Here is a 23,581-nt window from a genome sequence, read left to right on the forward strand (position 1 = left end):
GACCTTCAGAGAGTACATTCTTCTGCAGTTCTCTTAGCTAAAGTGATTCATTACTTCATTCTGGGAATGTTGGTTGGTGCTTCCCCAGCCTGTCCTAGTGATCCTATAGCCAGCTGGATTTTTAGGATATCCACAATGCGTATACAAGAAATGCATCTGTATTGTATGTGTTTTTGTGCATTCACACTGTAAATATGGGGTCACAGGATGGCATAGGGAAGCCCTGGTTTTCCATTGCTATTTGCACAAGACCTTTAACATATTCAGATAGCATTAGCTACCAGTCAGTCATAAGTACATAAGTATTGCCATACTGGGAAAGACCAAAGGTCCATCAAGCCCAGCATCCTGTTTCCAACAGTGGCCAATCCAGGTCACAAATACTACTACTACTTATCACTTCTATAGCGCTACAAGGCATGCGCAGCGCTGTACATCATACACGAAAAGTCAGTCCCTGCTCAAAGAGCTCACAATCTAAATAGGACAAACACACAGAACAACTAAGAGGTAATGGAATTAAAGAGAGGTGGGGATAAAAGGGTACAGAGCAAGTGGTTAGGAGTCAAAAGCAGAGGTGGGCTTTTAGCCTGGTACAAAACATTCTATACTGCTTATCCCAGAAAGTGAATTTTCCCCAAGTTCATTTAATAATGGTCTATGGACTTTTCCTTTAGGAAGCCGTCCAAACCTTTTTTTTTAAACTCCGCTAAGCTAACCTCCTTTACCACATTCTCTGACAACGAATTCCAGAGTTTACACATTGAGTGAAGAAACATTTTCTCCGATTCGTTTTAAATTTACTACATTGTAGCTTCATCGCATGCCCCCTAGTCCTAGTATTTTTGGAAAGCGTAAACAGGCGCTTCACATACCCGTTCAACTCCACTCAATTTTATAGACCTCTGTCATATCTGCCCTCAGCCGCCTTTTCTCCAAGCTGAAGAGGCCTAGGCCCTTTAGCCTTTCCTCATAGGGAAGTCGTCCCATTCCCTTGTACCTGTATTTCTAGTCTTAATTGCTATATTTAATGATTACAAGATCTAATAAATAACAATTTGTTGTAATTCCTAGAATATTTGTTTCTGCTCTCTTGGAATTTGTAACCCACCTTGAACTCATAAGGTGGGCTGTTAGAGGTGTTAACTACTTAACATTTCTAAGGCGCTACTAGGGTTACGCAGCGCTGTACAGTTTAACAGATAAGGACAGTCCCTGCTCGAGGAGTATTTCTAAAGGACAAATGTACAGTCATCCAAAATAGGATACAAGCTTCCTCTTACTGTAGAAGGTGGTAGTGTTTTGTACTGTCAGCTGCAGCAGGCAGACTGAATTTGCAGGGCTTGACAGACTCTCTCCAGGATGTCATTGTCTTTGTTGCAGTAGATACTAGAAACTGAAATCAAATTAAGTTGTGGGAAAATTCCACTATGCAGTGAAGAGGTTCCCTCCCCCTCCTAAATGTGGGAGAGAGAGCTTCAGAAACTAGAACTGTTTGTTGAAATCTTGCAGCTAGATTTGTTGAAGATTTAAAATCAATACTGTGGTTGCAGTTTTGGCTTATTTGTACATAGACGTAAAGATCAAAATAGCTGTAGGTGAGACCAAATTTATTGGAATAACTTAATGAATTTGACTGTCTTTTGAGAGTACATGCAGAATGAGCTGTATTTTCACTGCATAGTTTAAAACATTAAAACCTTTTCCTTATCCAGCTAGACCAGTCCAAACCTATGTATTATGTCTTCTATCAGCATAAGAAGGCAGAGACTTGATTCTAATGATGAGATCAGTGTAACAGGTGGTGCAGTCAGGAATATTCCAGTATTTCTGTGCCTCTAGAACATGATGCAGGTTGACTAGTTTGGCACAATTTCTTCTGAACAGGCCTTTCTTCCCAGGAGATGTGATCCTTTGCCTAGGCATTGCTTCCAGGGAATAGTCCATGGGCCTTCCTGTGGTTGAACAAGGAGACGTCGTTCTCTCTGAGGCACCAAGCTGTAGCCCAGGGGTTCTTTGAGTTCCTGCATCCCTTTAAATGGTCACTAAAACCCTTGAACCCTCTTCCTAAACTGTTCACTAGCGACTACTGAAAGCTACATATTTATTTATTGCATTTGTATCCCACATTTTCCCACCTAATGGTAGGTCCAATGTGGCTTACATACAACAGGACATACGATTACAGTTTGTTTGAATTGAGGAGTGTTGTTACAACAAGGCAGACGATTACAGTGATTCAGATTGGTTTAAGAGTATCACTTATTACAAGCAACAGATATGGCCTAGACTGTATTTATTAGTATGGCGGAAGTGTGGCTATTAGCTGTTAACAGTGCTAACTGCTAATGTCACTAAAATTATAATAGTACACAGTTATACTATGACAGCTATGATGATGGTGGGGCATAGATGGGTGGTTGCATTCGTCAGCAGATGCAACTTCCAAGTCTTGCTTGAGTAAGTTGGCCTTTTTTTAAGATCATTTGTTCAAACCTGGGTGAGACTCACCCACATTGCCTTTCTGAGGACAGGACCAAGTTTATATCTTGGAGGGAGGGGGGGGGGGTGGCGGCAGACTTTGGTATTAGTGGGATAAGAAAGCCTCTTTTGCCTTGGTGTCGGAAGGTCAGAATAAGGTCAGAAACTGTTGTCCTTGAATGAAAAATCGTTATTCACTTATACTATCTATTTATCTATATATAGTGGAAATATTATTGAATAAAGAGTTCTTGTATGTGTTTTGAGTCTCTGTGAGTGACCACAGCTTTCATCAGTGATAGAATAAATTTGATGCACTTCTTAAGCTTATTAGCTAAGAGGCGGCTGGATTTTTTGCCAGATTCATAATGTTCTTGGCATATTTTCACCAGATTTTCTGCTATCGCAGCATATGGAGGCGTTCCCTTGCCTGGGGGATATGGTCCATTTCTTATGTGGGCCTCTAATGTAGAAATTTGTTGATATATGTTCTTTTCAGTGGCAATTTTTGTTTTCATTTATGAGCTTGTACAGCTATTATGTTTCCCCTCATAGCTCTATTTAATATCTCACACAACATCACTGGGTCTCTCTCTCCTGTATCATTAAATCTAATGTATTCCTAGAGTTCCTTTTCAAATTGTATCACATTATTGGGGTCCGCTAAAATGGTGTCATCTATGGCCAATATATTATACCCACTTTCTCAGTGTTTTGGTTAACTTGAGCATAACTGGCATATGATCTGACCATGTGCGTGATTGCAAGACCTGCATGATTGGTGGTAACCAAAGCCCAGTATGAATTGTGGATTTTCGAACAGATTCCAGTGGGCCAGGAAATATTTAAATTTGTCCCTCTCTAGGAGGGCATAAATCACCAGAGAGATTGCATTGTCTAACCTAGGATCCAAGGTCAGGTTAAAGTCCCTCTGCTTGTTGTAACAAAAGTTGACTAAGCCCATCCAGGAAATTGCCTTGTTTCTCATTGTGGGGGTAAACATTTACTAAAGAAACTGTTGTCCTTTCGAGGGGCCCGGATGGCGAGAGATGGACCTTCCTCCTCCACGGCCACTTGAGGTCCCAATTAGAATTTGTGGGCTTCTCCTGGAGAGGATCAGGCTAGAGGTCATCTTGCCTGTTCCACCAGGTGTAGGCCCTTATCGCCTTAGACCAATGTGTTCTGGAGGTATTCCATGTGAGTTGTGCCTTGGAATTTGCAGATCTAGTTTAAGTAGAGGAGTGTGGTAGCCGTGTTAGTCCACTCTTAAGGTTATCAATAGAAATCAAACAAAATAAAACATGGAAAAGAAAATAAGATGATACCTTTTTTATTGGACATAACTTAATACATTTCTTGATTAGCTTTCGAAGGTTGCTCTTCTTCCTCAGATCAGAAATAAGCAAATGTGCTAGCTGACAGTGTATATAAGTGAAAACATTCAAGCGTTACTATTACAGTCTGACAGGGTGGGAAGGAAGTATGCATGGGGACATCAAAGCATATCATTGATATTCTAACAGGATGGGTGTGGATAGGTAAGGGGAGGGTGATCAACAGAGACATACAGCTTTATGGTTTATAATGGGCTAGGAACCCCAGATCCTTGTTAAGTCCTTTCTGTTGGGTGTTAAAATATTCAATCATTCTGACTTCAAAGGTCTTACGTTCTTGTATGGTTTTAAAGTTACCTTTCAGTATTCCCACTGTAAAGTCACTGGTACAGTGTCCTGGTCCTGTAAAATGTTGACCAACAGGCGTGGGAACCCTGCTGGCACCAGCATTGTTCATATGATGTCTACGTAAATTGAATCTTGTCTTAAGCATCTGGCCTGTTTCTCCAATATAGCATCCTTCGTTACATTTTTTACACTGAATGATATATACCACATTGGAAGATGAGCAAGTGAAAGATCCCTTTATGTTGAATATCTTTCCTTTGTGGATGACTTTGGGGTCCTGTGAAATATTTTGGCATAGTTTGCAACTGGATAAATTACAGGGAAGTGTGCCCTTCTGTTCCTTTTCAGTCTGTGATGGAAGTTTACTTCTGATTAGCTTGTGTTTTAAATTGGGTGGCTGTTTCCAACCCCTTTATGGCTTTCCCATGTGATTCTTCCCTCAAGGCACAAATGAATGACTTTACAGTGCTCCAGTTAGGAGCAGTGGAACCTGTTCCAAGTCGGGGCATAGGCAGGGGGCCATAATTCAATGTATTTCTTTCTGCTCAAGAAGGAAGGGTCCTTCCAGCGTATTCTAGATCTGAAGGGAGTCAGTATCTTGGTTCGGGTTTCCCACTTTTGCAAGAAAACATTACAATTGGTGCCGTGTGGTACAGGGGCATTTGTCTGCACTGGAGGAAGGCCTCTATGGAGTATCAGTTGTGGAGGCCAGGGCCATTAGCTTGGTGTTTGAGCACGTCTAGCAACTCCTACAAGGGAAGGCAGTCAGAGTGCTGTAGGACAGTTTACAAGGGAAGGCAGGCAGAGTGCTATAGGACAGTGCCACAAATAAGGCAGAACATGAAGTATATCAGTGGCTCTGGAGATAGGTTGTACTTGTTCCTGGGCGGGATACCATCTGGCAGTGATTTCAATGGCTCACATAGCAGGAGTAGATAATTGTGGCGAAACGGGACTAATTTCTGATTTCTTATAAGAATGTATGACATTTGTTTCCAGTGCATTTCTCGTTTTTGGCCAGCAGATGGTGTCTGTTTTTTGTGTGTGTAAAGGTGTTGTAGAAGTGACTATTTTGCTTCTCACCCAAGCTCTGAGGAAAAGGTAACTTACACTGCTGTTGGCCAGAGGTCCCCCAGTATTTATGCTCTGATTGAATCTGCTGGAAATCTTTAGTCTCAGAGTGAGTGTGGAAGGTACAGACCTATAGAGTGAGATCCTGTTCAAAACCTGTGAGCAGTTAATTTTCCAGAGCTCCCCAGGTACTACTCAGGTAATGAATAAGTGTTTAAATAAATTAAACAGGAATCAATATTAAACTGTTGTTGCTGATTACACCTTTTTTTGTTGTTTTTCACCATCCATTGTTCTATTTTTCTATGATAATAATTCAATTCATTTATTAGCTCTGTTTGTTCTGGACTGACTAAGAATGCTGGTGCTTGTGTGCTTGGTCTGTGGGTGCTTCCTGGGAACTGTGGGGGGGCCCCTGAGATTGTGGCCCCAGTGTCCTTAGAAACCATGGGAAAAATAACTTGGTGGGAGACTTACCCAGAGGCAAATGGGACCCAGCAGGCGGGTGGAAGGTTATGCCAGCATAGAGCATGTGCACAGGTAGTAGCGGGCCTGAGCAGTGCTGGCACAGACCCTTTAGGTGGCCACAGGGTTAACTCCCCTCTCCCAAATGGGTTCTAGGCGTTTCGTGACAATATTTAAAGGGATTTTCTCAGCGGACACTCCATGGATTCAGGGGAGTGGGAATTGAGTCTCTTGAACTTTCAGATCCTAGTAAATCACTGGGGAATCACGGTTCAGTGGAGATCAGTGCCCTTCTCTAGCCTTGGCCAGATGGTTGGAGCCTCTCTATATATTCCATCTGTGGCTACTAATAGGATGGGTCCTTTAGAAAAGTGATGAACCATCTGTGTCTCTGGTGATCATGGTAACACCAGATTGGTCTCATCAGCCATGCTACACCAACCTCATTTGGCTACTGGACAGGGATCCCTAATTCTACTTCCAAGGGAGTCTGGACTCGTGCAGCAGGAGCCAATTCATATGGAGGATCCAGATACGTTTTGGCTTATGGCTTGGCCCTTGAGAGGCAGTGCCTGAAGCATAGAAATTACCATCTTTCTGTCAGTCTTTCATGTCTCATTATATCGGTGTCTGGTGGGCTTTTGAAATTTGATGGTCTCTCGGATGCATGTGGATCTGCCATCAAAGGGGTGTTGACCGGGGCCTAGCTCTTAATTCTGTAAAGGCTGAAGTTGCGGTGCTCTTTTGTTTCAGAGGTATGATTAATGGTGTGTCTCTAGCTGCGCAGACAGATGTGGGCTGTTTTATGTTTCAACGGTTTTTATTGATTCAACAGAGTAACATATGTATAAGATTCAACCTATGACTGTTTAAATAACATAACGTTCTTATGTACATTAGTCATAAACTGCTATCATCAAAGTTTTGTTAGTTTTCTCCCCATGCCCTTACAAAGCCTTTTATATTCCCACAATTTTATTGGTTTCATATATATAAACACGTATTTGCTTAAGTACTTGACAGGTCTGAACTTTGTCAAACGTATATACTGTAATCCTATGCTGCTGTCATCAAATTTTATTTTGTTACATTTACCCCCCCCATCCCCCCTTAATCTTTATTGCCTTTAACATTTCCTTGTGCGAATAAAGAAAGTCTACAACATTGAACATTAAACTCGACCATGAATTCCAATAGTTATTGCTCATATGTCATTCTTGTGGGCTGTTTTTTTATGCAGGCAGTTGAGCAAATGTGGCCCCCATTGTAAGATGTGGTGCTCTTTCAGACCTCAATTTGGTCCTGAGGTTGCTTTTCATGCTGCCCTATGAGACTTTAAAGCATTCTTTCTCCGAGGACAAGCAGGCTTCTTATTGTCACACGTGGGCTGGTGTCTGCGTTGGCCCGGGAACCGGCATTTTGCCATAGCAAAAACAAAAAAGTTTTGCTAGTGTCTTCTGGTGTGCGTGCATGTGTGGACTGACTTCCCGCCCACTGCGCGAACCTCATTTTTCTTTTTTCCACGATGAGTTGTGGTAGGTTCCTCTTGTGCTCCTCGTTAAGGCTCATAATGTTAGAGCCATGGCTGCATTGGTGGCTCACTTATAGTCAGCCTCCATTGAAGAGATTTGCAAGGCTGCAACGTGGTCATCAGTCCACACACATTCACATCACACTACTGTTTTGAGCAGGATACCCATGACAGTCGATTTGGGCAATCTGGTGTTGCAGAATCTGTTCGGGGTTTAGAATCCAACTCCACCTCCGCTAGGCCCGTTTTAATAATGTTCCAGGTTGCGCACTCAGCTAGCTGTATATAGTTTCAGGTTAACCTATGTTATGTCCTCGCCGTTGCGAGGCCCAATTGACCCATGCTCATTGTTTTGAGTGAGCCTGGATGCTAGGGTTACCCCACGTGTGAGAATAAGCAGCCTACTGTCCTCGGAGAAAGTGAAGGTACTACTACCTGTAACAGGTATTCTCCGAGGACAGCAGGCTGATTATTCTCACAATTCCTCCGACCTCCCCTTTGGAGTAATTTGTTATGCTTTTGGATTTAACTGAGGTACGCGCCAGAAGACTCTAGCAAAACCTTTTTGTTTTTGCTATGGCAAAACGCCGGTTCCCGCACCGACCCAGACGTCTACCCACGTGTGAGAATAATTAGCCTGCTGTCCCTGGACAATACCTGCTACAGGTATCTTCGCTTTACTGAAAATAGTCATTGGTGGCCGTTCAGCCAGGAGAAAATCTGAATTATAGGTTCTTTCTTGCTGAGATTCTTACCTGTAGTTTTTGGTTTACTCATTTTCCATTAGAACGGTACTATCCTTTCTTACAAAGGTGGTTTTGCCCTATAATCTAAATGAGGTGATTGTTTCCCGCTTTCTTGGAGTCAGACAAGTTGGATTTCCCAAACCCTTCATAAGCTAGATGTACTCAGAACCCTCTTGCAGTACTTGGAGGTCTTTTTGTAAGTGAGACAGGCTATCTGTTTTGTTTCATGAGCCACATAAAGGTGAATTGGCCACAAGATCTACTATTGCCGATTGGATTAAAGAGGCCATAGGAGCAGTTTACCACCTCAATTGGAAAGAGGTTCTAGAAGGTCTCAAAGGTCAAGCAACTTGGGCATAACCTTAGGTGATCAGCCCTGAAGATACTTGCAAAGTGGCCACTTGGTCCTTGCTGCATCTTTTTTTTTTTTTTTTTTTTTTTTAAACAAGAGTTGAGGTTCAGGTCAGAGGAGGAGATGCCTTTGGCAGAGTTGTATAGGGTGCCTTGTCTTCCTCCCTTTCAGTGGGATAAAGCCTTCAATCTGAACTGGTCTAGCAGGAGGAAAAGCGAAATGGACCCTTACCTGATAAATATCCTTTCCCTTGGTTGTTGTAGACTACTTCAGGACCCCCACTGATACCCTTAGCTTCAGGCTGCCTTTCCTGTTCAGTATACACACTTTTCTTTAATGTTCTGGGGTCTACAGAGTGTTGATAATGGGTTCCACATCTATATAGGTTCATTTAGTGAATTCTTAGCTTTGGCATATACATACTGGAATATTCTTGGCTGCACTATGTTATACTGATCTCATAGGAATGTTCAAATCTTTACGGCCATCTGCTGATAGGAGGATATAACTTGTCAGTCTGGATTGGTCTAGCAGGACCCAAGGAAAGGAGATGATCAAGAAAGAATACATTTCTTACCATACCCTGTTTGCATTGCTTTATTAATTAGATTGCTGAATTTAATCTGTTTGATTTTACTCCATTAGATTTTACATGTTTTTAATACTATATAAAAGAATTAAGGATGATTGTACTCCTTAGTAGTTACACACATGTGATCAGATGGAAAAACTTTTATTAGTAAAAACCAGTTTGGATTGTAGTGCACAATCTGATTTCAGTGATCAGCTTTTGAGGAAAAAGAAATGGACTGTGGCTGTATTTTAAAGAGGTTCCCACTAAATGATTTGTCTATTCCAGGAGCCATGGGAGTAGAAAAAAATGGTTGGATTAGTTAGTTCATTAGATAAAATGCAAGAATCATGCCACTGCAATTTGGCAGATAACCAAGTATTTAAGGCTGCTTCTTCAAAGGGCTTGTATCTGACATTCTATCATTTGGTTCCATAACATTTGGCCAGTAAAATGTTATGGAGCTCTCTTATGGTTAAAAAAACATAATATGGGTACTTGGAAAGGCACATTACATTTTTTGGAGAAGGGTAGAGTTCTTTTAAAAGTTGAGCTGATTTTCATAAGTATATTTTTTTATTCTTAATGGTGTAATATATTTGAAACTAGGCAAGAACTGGGATGTTACTGCAGCGCTAAGTGATTTTGAACAACTTAGACAAGTGAATGCTGGGAAGCTGTCCCATTCCTTCAATGAAGGGCGAAACTTCAAGATTCCTGAAAAAGAGGCAGTGCGAGTCATGCGACCAGTGTTGCAGCGGCAGGATGATATTGTACAAGGTGAGAGAATCACACCACACCATGAATTTGACAGATGTTTTGTGCATTTCATGTGTGTATATATAAACATGTATGATTATACTAGCTGTTAAGCCTGTTAAAATAGTCAAGTATTGGTATGTTCTATTTTGATGTCTAACTCCCTCCCAGCTCCAAGGCCCGCCTCTGTGCATTTCTCCTGCCCTCTCCTCTCCATTACACATACAGCACCTCACCTCCGAAACAGCACCAGGCAGATCAGCCCCCGTCGGTTTTTCTTCCCTGCCTGTGTCTCACCCTCGCCGATGTTACGTCACTCGAGGGTGGGACACAGGCAGGGAAGGAAGACCGACGGGAGGCGATCTGCCTGCTGCGGTTTCGGAGGTGAGGCGCTGTACGTTTAATGGAGGGGAGGGCAGGAGCAATGCTGGACATGGGAGGGATGCACAGAGGGGGGCCTTGGAGCTGGGAGGGAGGTACACATCAAAATAGAACATACCAATACTTACCCATTTTAACAGGCTTAACAGCTAGTATAATCATACATAAACCGCAGCAGGCAGATCGTCTCCCGTCGGTCTTCCTTCCCTGCCTGTGTCCCATCCTCGTGTGACCGACGGGAGCTGATCTGCGTGCAAGTTCAATGTAGAAGAGAGGGCCCGGGAGGGGGGAGCGGCAGCGACCTCAGTGGTTCCCTCCCGTGTGGTGCACTCCTCAGCACAGTTTCCCTCTCTGTTCCGTCATCACGTCTTGACGCGGGGGCGGGACAGAGAGGGCAGTCTCTACTGCGCATTTGCAGGTGAGTCGGTCACTTGCCATTTATATGTTTGATATTCTTATTTTTCAGAGAAACGCCTGTCTAGAGGAATATCTCATGCAAGTTCTACCATTGTATCATTAGCCCGTTCCCATGTATCCAACACTGCAAGCAGTGAACATCTGCTGGAGATGCCCATTTGCACTTTTCAGTTACCTGATCTGACCGTGTACAGAGATGACTTCCGCAACTTCATTGAGCGAGACCTTATAGAGCAGTCTATGCTTGTGGCATTAGAACAAGCTGGTGAGTCTTCTAAAGCAACCGAAAAAAAATATGTATTTCTGGAAAGGTAACTGGAATTGTAACACATAGCGCCTTCTTCCTCATTCCAAACAGCACAACATTCTCACCCACTTCTTATACTTTATTCTGGGCTTCATATTGCTCACAAGCAATGGTTTGCACGGAAGCTGTATTTTAAAAGTAATAGAGCTACAAAAATGTAGTGTTTGCAGATGAATGTAAAAAAAAAAACAAACCCTATATTTCTCTCATACCCAGAGTGGCCCAACCACTAGACAAAACTAGGTGGTTGCCTAAGGCAGTCAAAACAGACCAAGAGCCTGACAGCCACACACATTCAGAGAACCCTGCACAAAGGATTTTTGTTTAAAAAGCATCATGGGGACAGGATAGGGTCCTGAGAATTAAAGCTGAAGGTTACCAATAAAGACTGGAAATATGACCAATTTTTGATCTGAGATTTAAAACAAGTTTGTACTCAAAACTTCTGCATGGTTTTCCTGGGATCACTACTTTCCATGATACAACTCAATGACTGACTTTGTTCTCTAAATCACATACCTATTCTTCCTGCACACAGAAAGTTCCTCTGCTTCCATTGTCACACTGCATTATCAGTACAAAGTCTTACCTTTTGGCTTGGCTTCTGGTTCTCGAGTTTTCACAAAGTGCCTGTGATGTGATGTCATGTGACCTGTATTCAAGTTACTCCACAGCTGCACAGCTCTCTCTAGTGGTGGATGGTGTCCCAGAATCTAACCCAAGTTCTTCCCTTTTGGTCCCCTCTGTATCCATGATACAACTCAATGACTGACTTTGTTCTCTAAATCACATACCTATTCTTCCTGCACACAGAAAGTTCCTCTGCTTCCATTGTCACACTGCATTATCAGTACAAAGTCTTACCTTTTGGCTTGGCTTCTGGTTCTCGAGTTTTCACAAAGTGCCTGTGATGTGATGTCATGTCATGTGACCTGTATTCAAGTTACTCCACAGCTGCACAGCTCTCTATAGTGGTGGATGGTGTCCCAGAATCTAACCCAAGTTCTTCCCTTTTGGTCCCCTCTGTATCCCAAGATCCTCACCACAGATGCCTTGATTGTAGGGTGGGGTGCTCACCTCGATGGTCTCCACACATAGGGTTCTTGGTCCCCACTGGAGAAATGACATTGTATCAATCTCTTCAAATTGGGAGCCATTTGGAACGCCCTCAACACTTTCCAGGACCACATACACTTGATCAGATAATATATTGGAACAGACAGCCAGGTTGCAATGTATTATCTGAGCAAACAAGAGGAACAGGTTCTTACCACCTGTCAACAAGCAATCCAGATATGGACTTGGGCAGCTTCTCGAAACATCTCTATAAAAGCTGTTTACCTAGCTGGCAAGTTGAGCAGAGTCTTTCAGCCTCACAAATGGTTCTTCAGCATGCATGTATGTAGTTCATTGAATATTCCAGCAGTGGGAGACCCCAAAGAAGAGATCTGTTTGCTTTTCTTCCAGACTGTATGCTCCCAACCGTGTAGCCTCAGATGCGTTCTTGCTCCACTGGGGAATGGATCTTCTATACACCTTTACCCCATTACCTCTCATAGGGAGAAAACTTCTCAAAATGCACCAAGACCAAAGGACCATAATTCTAATTACTCCAGCTATACTGGCCACATTAAATCTGGTACTCTTCTCCTAGACTTATCGTCCAAACAAACGGTAAAGTAAAGAAGAGGTCCCAGGATGGATCCCTGAGGTACACCAACTGACAGTGGGATAGAAGTAGAGGAGGATCCACTATACGCTAAAGGTACTCTGGGAGAGATGAGAAGAAAACCAGGAAAGAACAGAGCCCTGAAATCCAAGTGAGGACAGCGTATCAAGGAGTAGGCTGTGATCGACAGTGTCAAAAGCAGCAGATAGATCGAGAAGGATGAGGATAGAATAGAGACCTTTTGATTTGGCCAGGAACAGATCATTGGAGACTTTAGCAAGCGCTGTTTCAGTTGAATGAAGGGGGCGAAAGCCAGATTGAAGTGCATCAAGAATAGCTTGAGATGAAAGAAAGTCAAGGCAACGGCACATAGGAAAGGGAGGAGGGAGATGGGGCGCTAGTTGGAAGGACAGATAGGGTCCAATGAAGGTTTTTTAAGGAGTGGTGTGACTACGGCATGTTTGAAGGCATCAGGAACAGTCGCAGTGGACAATGAAAGATTGAGGATATGACAGATAAACGGGATGACAGTAGGAGAGATAGTGCTAAGTAGATGGGTGGGAATAGGATCAGAGGAACAGGTAGTTAGTTTTGAGGAGGAAAGAAGATGTGTAGTCTCCTCTTCAGTGATTTCAGAAAAGGAGTCAGGGGTTGGAGGGTTGAGAGAATGGACTAAGGGAAGGCGAGGTGGAGGTGACCTGCTTGAGAATTCAAGTTTAATCTTGTGAACCTTATGAAAGTACTCAGCTAGAGTGGGGGGGAAAGTGAAGGGGGAGTTGGAGGTGAAGGCAGTTTGAGGAGAGAGTTCAGTGTGGCCAAGAGAATTTGTCCACTGGATGTAATAGTCCTGTTTGGCAAGTAAAAGAGCAGACTGGAAGGAGGTCAGCAAGAATTTGAAATGTATGAAGTCAGAATGGGCACGGGATTTCAGCCAAAGGCGTTCTGCAGAGCGGGCGCAGGAACGTAGGTAGCGGATTCTAGAGGTCAGCCGAGGCTGGGGTTGGTACGTTTTTACAGAACGGGGAATGGGAGGAGCGAGAGTATCCAGAGCAGAGGAGAGAATAGTATTATAAGAAGAGACAGCCTCATTGACAGACTTGGATAACATAGTGGTAGAAAAGAGATTTGAAACATTGGAGGACAGAGTAGAAGGGTCAATAACCTGAAGATTCCTAAATGTATTGGTTAAGATTGGACGGGACTGGGGAGGAGGGTGTTAAGTCTGAAAGTTATCAGATGATGGTCGGAGAGGGGCAGAGTTGAGGCACAGAAACTGGAGAGTGAGCAGTTTGAGGAGAGGATAAGATCGAGACAGTGGCCGTTCTGGTGAGTGGGGGCGGTGGAGCACAGTTGAAGATTGAAAGAGGATGTTAAAACAAACTGCGAAGCATAAGAGTCAGAGGGATCATTAACATGAATGTTAAAATCCCCAAGAATGAGCGAAGGAGATGAAGGTTCAAGAAAGAAGGAAAGCCAAGCATCAGTCAGTGAGAATAGAAGAAAGGGACTTAACAGGGGGTCGATAAATGACTGCTACTCGGAGAGGCAGAGGAGCAAATAGACGGACGGAGTGGAGTTCGAAGGAAGAAAAACAGTGAGACTGAGGTAGAAGAAGAGGTTGAAATTTACAAGAGGGTGAAAGTAGTAGCCTGACACCACCTCCACGGCCAACCGGGCGAGGAGTATGGGAGAAAAGATAACCTCCGTGGCATAGGGCCACGACTGAAGCAGAGTCTTCAGGGTAAAGCCAAGTTTCAGTTAGGGCAAGCAGATGGAGAGTACGAGAGATAAAGAGGTCATGGATGTAGGAAAGTTTGTTACTTGTATCTGCAATCCAACAAGAAAAAGATCAGACCAGAGGCTGCTGTTCCACAGCAAGAAACAGTGACAAAGAGAAGATCTGAACACCGAAAAACATGCAACATCTGCAAATACCGGAGAGCCCTCTGAACATCCAGAAGACTAAGTGCCGTGTACTCTGCATGAAAATCCCCCTCCCAAAAGGAGGGAAGAAAGAGAGGCTGAAAAAAGAAAAGCCAAACCACAGCTGGAAAACAAAGGAACCGAAAGCAAGGTCACCACAGACTTAGCAAATTGCAGAAAAAAACAGTGATTTTGGTAAAGGAAACCAAAGGCTGGAGAAAATAAAGGGGAATCCCTGCACCAGCAGTCTCTAATGGAACACAAGGTCCTTTAGGAGAAGCTACCCCTCCACCCTGCCCGCATCAAGGCTGCAGGGTGGGAAAGGATCAGAGCTGATGTCAGAACAGAGGGCCACGCCAGGAAAAAGGCGCACGCTCCCACCATTTTAGCATAGGAAAAGGCTGCTCGGGGAAGGGGAACTTCAGCACTTCCCTCCCCAGCGTTCAAACATGCCACCACAGAATCCCATTGCGGAGCATCTGCTACTACAGCGGGAACAGCTTTCAAATGCCAGCGTCGCCTACATTAAAGCACGGTACCCCCACGCCAAAAAGAGGCAAGGACTCGCCGAACAGCAGGTGTCTCCGGAGGAGAAGCAGAGTCCCACAGACGCAGCAGTCTGCTGCCTAACGGCACACAGACAAAGCATAGCACTAAGACAGGGAAACCCTGTACTGCCGGGTCCTGTCAGAAATGTTTGGATTTTTTTTTTTTAACACCTAATGAAGGCAAAGGAGCTCTCCCCTCCCCCCCCCCCCCCCCCCCCCCCCCCAACTGGTGAGGAAGGCTAGAGCTCTAAAGTCCGGGAGGCAAAGGGGGAAAGAATGGGTGAAGCAGGGACCCAGAAGACTGAGTATCCCCAACAGACAAATCCAGGAGCTGCTGAAGCGCCGTGCACCACCTGCTGGAGCTAGAGATGTACTGAGGTGGAGGAGGAGCTGGCTGTCTGGTATCACTGCCTTCAGCTTTGTAATCTCTATCTCTACCTGCTGGTAGATGGACACAACCCACCAGTTCTTGGATTCATCTGCTGCATACGCTAAGGAAATCGAGGTTAGATCCTTTTCCGACCTTAATAACAGAAGGATTTCCACTCCATTCAGACGCTTGATCCCTAGCCCTGATGGCTTGGTTTCTAACACAGATTTACATTCCTTAAACCTTCCTAAAAGAGTCTCTAGAATACTCCTAGCGTTTAGGAAACCACCTTCTATGCAGAAATGTTACCTTTTCAAGTGGAAGAGATTGTCCCTTTGGTGTACAGCCAAAGCACTCGACCCTGCTAGATACTCTCTTCCCACTAGTACCTTTCCAATCTTTGATTCTGGCCTCAAAACAAACTCTTCAGTAAACTTCAGTGCCATTAAGATGCTTTCTTTTACTATGTAAGCCACACTGGACCTGCTGTATGTGGGAAAGAGCGGGGTACAAATGTAATAAATTAGTACATTTCACTTCAAAGTTGATAAGTTTCAGTTCATCCCTTGGTAAGATTAATGAAATGTTCATTTCATACCAAACCACCACCTGTGGTTTGGGATCACAGCTCTCATAAAACCTCCTTTTGAACCATTTCATTCTTGTTACTAAAAATTCCTCACACATAAGGTAGTGTTTTTAATAGCTCTTATTTCTGCCAGAAAAGTGAACTTCAAGCCCTAATGGCAGACCCACCATACACCAGGTTCTACTGTAACAGGATTTTCTTCCGAACCCACCCCAAATTCTTCCCTGAAGTGATACCTGAGTTCTTCCTCAGTCAGTCCATTGTAGTTCCTGTTTTCTTCCCTAAGACATACCCTCATCCTGGAGAAGCAGCACTGCATACCTTAGACTGCAAGCGTGCTCTAGCATATAATATGGAGCACACAAAATCTCATAGGAAGTCCTCCCAGCTATTTGTAGCCTTTGACCCAAACAGATTAGGGATTCCCATCACCAAATGTACTCTTTCTAATTGGTTGGCCGAGTGTATCTCCTACACTTATACTCAGGCTGGGCTGACCCTTCATAGCTGGGTCAGTGCTCACAGTGTAAGAGCCATGGCGGCTTCAGTAGCCCACTTCCACTACTGACTCCATTGAAGACATTTGCAAGGCGACTACGTGGTCTATCCACACCTTCACTACTCAGTACTGTCTACAGTAGCATTCTAGGCGAGATAGCCAGTTTGGACAAGCAATCCTGCAAAATCTTGTAATCTTACTGAATGGCAGCTCTGCCCGCTGGCTTTTTTTTTTTTTCCCCCTACCAGGCTCACTAAAAATTCATGTTTTGAGCTTGGTAGCTAGAGTTCCACATGTGAAGATATTATGCTTTCTTGTCCTCAGAGAAAGCTAAGTTAACCTGTAGCAGATGTTCTCCAAGGACAGCAGGCATATGTTCTCGTAACCCCTTGGAGTTGTCGTCTTAGTGTTAGTAATGTACTGGTGGTCTCACGCTCGAATGGCAGGCAGAAAGGCACATGCACAATGTGGGCACTGCCTCAAAGATTTAAAGTGACAGTGCAGTTGGCAGTGTCCGTACCATGCATCGTGGATGAAGTACCCACATGTGAGAATATATGCCTGCTATCCTCAGAACGCCTGCTATAGGTAAATAACTTAGCTTTCTTCGAGGACAAGCAGGCTGCTTGTTCTCACTGATGGGTGACGTCCACGGCAGCCCCTCCAATCGGAATCTTCACTAGCAAAGTCCTTTGCTAGCCCTCGCGCGCACCGCGCATGCGCGGCCGTCTTCCCGCCCGAAACCGGCTCGAGCCGGGCAGTCTTCTTTCGTCCGCACTCGGTACGGCTGTGTTTTTCGCCGTGTCGAGCCCCGGAGAGTCGACCTCGCGCGTCCTTTGTCCAATCGACGTGTTTTTTTCTTCGGAAAATATTTAAATTCGTTCGGGAAGTGCTCCGCAAACCCCCTTGGGTTTCGTTTGCCCCTTCCCGTATTTCCAGTCTTTGCCCCGGTAAGTTTTCTTTCGTCGTCGGGGTAGGCCTCTTTTCGGCCTCGGTCGAGATTTTTCTCCCTCAAAGTTTTTGGTGCTCATTTTCGCCATTTCGGATTTTGATTTCGCCGGCGTGATTTTTCCGCCCATGACATCGAAGCCTTCCAGCGGCTTCAAGAAGTGCACCCAGTGCGCCCGGGTTATCTCGCTCACTGACAGGCACGCGTCGTGTCTTCAGTGTCTGGGGGCCGAGCACCGCCCTCAGGCCTGTAGTCTGTGTTTCCTTTTGCAAAGGCGGACTCAGGTAGCGAGATTGGCCCAGTGGAACGTTTTGTTCTCGGGCTCTTCATCGGCACCGGGGGTATCGTGTGCATCGACGTCTTCAGCGTCCAGAGCTTCATCCTCGGCTGCCAGTGCATCGAGGCATCGGCCCTCTGCATCGGCGCCGAGACATCGGATAGCTGCATCGACGTCGGTGGTACCGGGACCTCGTCTGCTGATGTCGTCGGACGGTGGTGCATCGTCAGGAGTGCAGGTGAGGGCTGTCCATTCCCCTGCTGGTGGCGGTGAGCCTTCGGGTGGGTCTCCCCCTACCCTGAGGGCTCCTGCGGTACAGCCCCCCCGAGACCGACCTCCTTCGGCCTCGGCCCCGAGGAAGCGACGGCTGGATTCTACGTCGTCCTCGTCGGTACCAGGAAGCTCCGGTGTCATGCTTCGTTCCAAGAAATCGAAGAAGCATCGTCACCGGTCCCCTTCCCGTATCGGTACCGAGAGCTCTGGGTCGCCGAGGGATTCAGCACCCAGCAGGCATCGGCACTGAGAGGACCGCTCACCCTCTGTTCAGGAGGTGTCGATGCGCTCCACTCTGGACAGCCCGGAACAGCCTCCTCGCCCGGAACAGGTTCTGACGTCGACGCCTGCATCGACCTCCATGCCTTTCTCTGCAGCCGCTGTGAACGAGAGCCTCCGGGCCGTTCTCCCAGAGATTCTGGGGGAGCTGTTGCGCCCTACCCCTCCGGTACCGGCGGTGCTTGCGCCACCGGTACCGTCGAGCGTGGCGCCGGCTGGCCCATCGCCCGAGGTAAGGTCTCCGGCGTCGGTACCGCGTGCGGTGCCGGCTGCCGTCGCCTCCCAGGAAGGCTCCCCGACTACGTCGGCGGAGGGAGCTTCGCCGATGCGGGCGAGGGAGTTTACCTCTCGACGCCCCCATCGTGGACGTGGCTCCACGGAGTCGAGTCGGGCACGGTTACAGACACAGGTCCGTGAACTTGTGTCTGACACCGAGGGTGAGGCCTCGTGGGAGGAGGAAGAAGACCCCAGATATTTCTCTGACGAGGAGTCTGAGGGTCTTCCTTCCGATCCTACTCCCTCTTCCGAAAGGCAGCTTTCTCCTCCTGAGAGTCTGTCTTTCGCTTCCTTTGTCCGGGAGATGTCTACGGCCATCCCCTTCCCGGTGGTTGTGGAGGACGAGCCCAGGGCTGAAATGTTTGAGCTCCTGGACTATCCTTCTCCACCTAAGGAAGCGTCCACTGTTCCCTTGCACCATGTCCTGAAAAAGACATTGCTTGCGAACTGGACAAAACCATTAACTAATCCCCACATCCCCAAGAAGATCGAGTCCCAGTACCGGATCCATGGGGACCCAGATCTGATGCGCACTCAGTTGCCTCATGATTCTGGAGTTGTGGATCTGGCCCTAAAGAAGGCTAAGAGTTCTAGGGAGCATGCTTCGGCGCCCCCGGGCAAGGACTCTAGAACCTTAGACTCCTTTGGGAGGAAGGCCTACCATTCTTCTATGCTCGTGGCCAAAATCCAGTCTTACCAGCTCTACACGAGCATACACATGCGGAACAATGTGCGGCAGTTGGCGGGCTTGGTTGATGCTCTCCCCCCTGAGCAAGCCAAGCCTTTTCAGGAGGTGGTCAGGCAGCTGAAGGCATGCAGAAAATTCCTGGCCAGAGGGGTGTATGACACCTTTGATGTTGCGTCCAGGGCCGCTGCTCAAGGTGTGGTGATGCGCAGGCTCTCATGGCTGCGTGCCTCCCACCTGGAGAATAGAATCCAGCAGCGGATTGCGGACTCGCCTTGCCGTGCGGATAACATTTTTGGAGAAAAAGTCGAACAGGTGGTAGAGCAGCTCCACCAGCGGGACACCGCATTCGACAAGTTCTCCCGCCGGCAGCCTTCAGCCTCTACCTCTACAGGTAGAAGATTTTTGGGGGGAAGGAAGACTGTTCCCTACTCTTCTGGCAAGCGTAGGTACAATCCTCCTTCTCGACAGCCTGCGGCCCAGGCTAAGCCCCAGCGCGCTCGCTCTCGTCAGCAGCGTGCGACTCAGCAAGGCCCCTCGGCTCCCCAGCAAAAGCAAGGGACGAGCTTTTGACTGGCTCCAGCAGAGCATAGCCGACATCCAAGTGTCAGTGCCGGACGGCCTGCCAGTCGGAGGGAGGTTGAAAGCTTTTCACCAAAGGTGGCCTCATAACCTCCGATCAGTGGGTTCGCCAAATAGTCCGGCAAGGATACACCCTCAATTTGGCCTCAAAACCTCCAAATTGTCCACCGGGAGCTCAGTCTTACAGCTTCCAGCACAAGCAGGTACTTGCAGAGGAACTCTCCGCCCTTCTCAGCGCCAATGCGGTCGAGCCCGTGCCATCCGGGCAAGAAGGGCTGGGATTCTATTCCAGGTACTTCCTTGTGGAAAAGAAAACAGGGGGGATGCGTCCCATCCTAGACCTAAGGGCCCTGAACAAATATCTGGTCAAAGAAAAGTTCAGGATGCTTTCCCTGGGCACCCTACTTCCCATGATTCAGGAAAACGATTGGCTATGCTCTCTGGACTTGAAGGATGCCTACACACACATCCCGATACTGCCAGCTCACAGACAGTATCTGTGATTTCAGCTGGGCACACGTCACTTCCAGTACTGTGTGCTACCCTTTGGGCTCGCCTCTGCGCCCAGGGTGTTCACAAAGTGCTTGGCTGTAGTAGCAGCAGCACTTCGCAGGCTGGGGGTGCACGTGTTCCCATATCTCGACGATTGGCTGGTGAAGAACACGTCCGAGGCAGGAGCCCTGAAGTCCATGCAGATGACTATTCGCCTCCTGGAGCTGCTGGGGTTTGTGATAAATTACCCAAAGTCCCATCTTCTCCCAGCGCAGAGACTCGAATTCATAGGAGCTCTGCTGGATTCTCGGACGGCTCGCGCCTATCTCCCAGAGGCCAGAGCCAACAACTTGTTGTCCCTCGTCTCGCGGGTGCGAGCGTCCCAGCAGATCACAGCTCGGCAGATGTTGAGATTGCTGGGCCACATGGCCTCCACAGTTCATGTGACTCCCATGGCCCGCCTTCACATGAGATCTGCTCAATGGACCCTAGCTTCCCAGTGGTTTCAGGCTGCTGGGGATCTAGAAGACGTGATCCACCTGTCCACGAGTTTTCTCGAATCCCTGTATTGGTGGACGATTTGGTCCAATTTGACTCTAGGACGTCCTTTCCAAATTCCTCAGCCACAAAAAGTGCTGACCACGGATGCGTCTCTCCTGGGATGGGGAGCTCATGTCGATGGGCTTCACACCCAAGGAAGCTGGTCCCTCCAGGAACGCGATCTACAGATCAATCTTCTGGAGTTGCGAGCGATCTGGAACGCTCTGAAGGCTTTCAGAGATCGGCTGTCCCACCAAATTATCCAAATTCAGACAGACAACCAGGTTGCCATGTACTACGTCAACAAGCAGGGGGGCACCGGATCTCGCCCCCTGTGTCAGGAAGCCGTCAGCATGTGGCTCTGGGCTCGCCGTCACGGCATGGTGCTCCAAGCCACATATCTGGCAGGCGTAAACAACAGTCTGGCCGACAGGCTGAGCAGGATTATGCAACCTCACGAGTGGTCGCTCAACTCCCGAGTGGTGCGCCAGATCTTCCAAGTGTGGGGCACCCCCTTGGTGGATCTCTTCGCATCTCGAGCCAACCACAAAGTCCCTCAGTTCTGTTCCAGGCTTCAGGCCCACGGCAGACTGGCATCGGATGCCTTCCTCCTGGATTGGGGGGAGGGCCTGCTGTATGCTTATCCTCCCATACCTCTGGTGGGGAAGACTTTGTTGAAACTCAAGCAAGACCGAGGCACCATGATTCTGATTGCTCCTTTTTGGCCGCGTCAGATCTGGTTCCCTCTTCTTCTGGAGTTATCCTCCGAAGAACCGTGGAGATTGGAGTGTTTTCCGACACTAATCACGCAGGACGAAGGGGCTCTTCTGCATCCCAGCCTCCGGTCCCTGGCTCTCACGGCCTGGATGTTGAGAGCGTAGACTTTGCCTCTTTGGGTCTGTCAGAGGGTGTCTCCCGCATCTTGCTTGCTTCCAGGAAAGATTCCACTAAGAGGAGTTACTTCTTTCTGTGGAGGAGGTTTGCCGTCTGGTGTGACAGCAAGGCCCTAGATCCTCGCTCTTGTCCTACACAGACCCTGCTTGAATACCTTCTGCACTTGTCTGAGTCTGGTCTCAAGACCAACTCTGTAAGGGTTCACCTTAGTGCAATCAGTGCATACCATTACCATGTGGAAGGTAAGCCGATCTCAGGACAGCCTTTAGTTGTTCGCTTCATGACAGGTTTGCTTTTGTCAAAGCCCCCTGTCAAGCCTCCTACAGTGTCATGGGATCTCAATGTCGTTCTCACCCAGCTGATGAAACCTCCTTTTGAGCCACTGAACTCCTGCCATCTGAAGTACTTGACCTGGAAGGTCATTTTCTTGGTGGCAGTTACTTCAGCTCGTAGAGTCAGTGAGCTGCAGGCCCTGGTAGCCCAGGCCCCTTACACCAAATTTCATCATAACAGAGTAGTCCTCCGCACTCACCCTAAGTTCTTGCCAAAGGTCGTGTCGGAGTTCCATCTGAACCAGTCAATCGTCTTGCCAACATTCTTTCCCCGTCCTCATTCCTGCCCTGCTGAACGTCAGCTGCACACATTGGACTGCAAGAGAGCATTGGCCTTCTACCTGGAGCGGACACAGCCCAACAGACAGTCCGCCCAATTGTTTGTTTCTTTTGATCCCAATAGGAGGGGAGTGGCTGTGGGGAAACGCACCATATCCAATTGGCTAGCAGATTGCATTTCCTTCACTTACGCCCAGGCGGGGCTGGCTCTTGAGGGTCATGTCACGGCTCATAATGTTAGAGCCATGGCTGCGTCGGTAGCCCACTTGAAGTCAGCCTCCATTGAAGAAATTTGCAAAGCTGCGACGTGGTCATCTGTCCACACATTCACATCTCATTACTGCCTGCAGCAGGATACCCGACGCGACAGTCGGTTCGGGCAGTCAGTTCTTCAGAACCTGTTTGGGCTTTAGGATCCAACTCCACCCCCCGAGGGCCCTGTTTGTTCTGTTCCAGGCTGCACTCTCAGTTAGTTGGTAAATTTTTTAGGTCAATCTCAGTTATGTCCTCGCCGTTGCGAGGCCCAATTGACCATGGTTGTTGTTTTGAGTGAGCCTGGGGGCTAGGGATACCCCATCAGTGAGAACAAGCAGCCTGCTTGTCCTCGGAGAAAGCGAATGCTACATACCTGTAGAAGGTATTCTCCGAGGACAGCAGGCTGATTGTTCTCACAAACCCGCCCGCCTCCCCTTTGGAGTTGTGTCTTCCCTTCTCTTGTCTTGCTACATATGAGACTGGCCGGCTCGAGCCGGTTTCGGGTGGGAAGACGGCCGCGCATGCGCGGTGCGCGCGGGGGCTAGCAAAGGACTTTGCTAGTGAAGATTCCGATTGGAGGGGCTGCCGTGGACGTCACCCATCAGTGAGAACAATCAGCCTGCTGTCCTCGGAGAATACCTTCTACAGGTATGTAGCATTCGCTTTATTTTAGTAAGATCTTGCACAGTAGAGGCCTGGTTTATTTGTATTTGAATTCAAATCACTATTCAACCAAATGCGAATAATGTATTCAGGGCATTATTCGGGGCCAAATCGAATATTCAGTACAGCTCTACTCTCACATACACCGTCTTTCGCCACACACAATTATAGCCCATACCACCCAACTACCTAAACAATCACTGCTATCCTACCAAGGTGCTTTATTATAACTCTTCCTACTCAGTCTTCCATTAATCCATGTCTGAGTCTGCAAATGGAGGAAGGGGAAGTGCATCATTGTTTTTTCAATTTTTGTTAGCTGGACACACAATATAAGCTGACAATATGCTGCATTAGCAGGAGACAAGTGACTGGTGCAGTATTGAGGTATAGGTTCTGTTGGTCTTTCTGTAGCTAATTGAATAGTGCACACAAGTATTTTTC

General features: G+C 47.0%; 1 protein-coding gene across 1 annotated transcript in view; it reads left to right on the plus strand.

Annotated features, from left to right (window-relative positions):
* OTUD7B (OTU deubiquitinase 7B) overlaps nucleotides 1-23,581 on the plus strand; it is a 147,854-nt gene that overhangs the window by 35,883 nt on the left and 88,390 nt on the right. The window contains 2 exon segments of the mRNA XM_030186934.1: nucleotides 9,509-9,679; nucleotides 10,506-10,721. Of these exon segments, the coding sequence (XP_030042794.1) occupies nucleotides 9,509-9,679; nucleotides 10,506-10,721 (387 nt within the window).

The sequence above is a fragment of the Microcaecilia unicolor genome, chromosome 14 (assembly GCF_901765095.1).
Source record: "Microcaecilia unicolor chromosome 14, aMicUni1.1, whole genome shotgun sequence".
NCBI classification, from domain to species: Eukaryota; Metazoa; Chordata; class Amphibia; order Gymnophiona; family Siphonopidae; genus Microcaecilia; species Microcaecilia unicolor.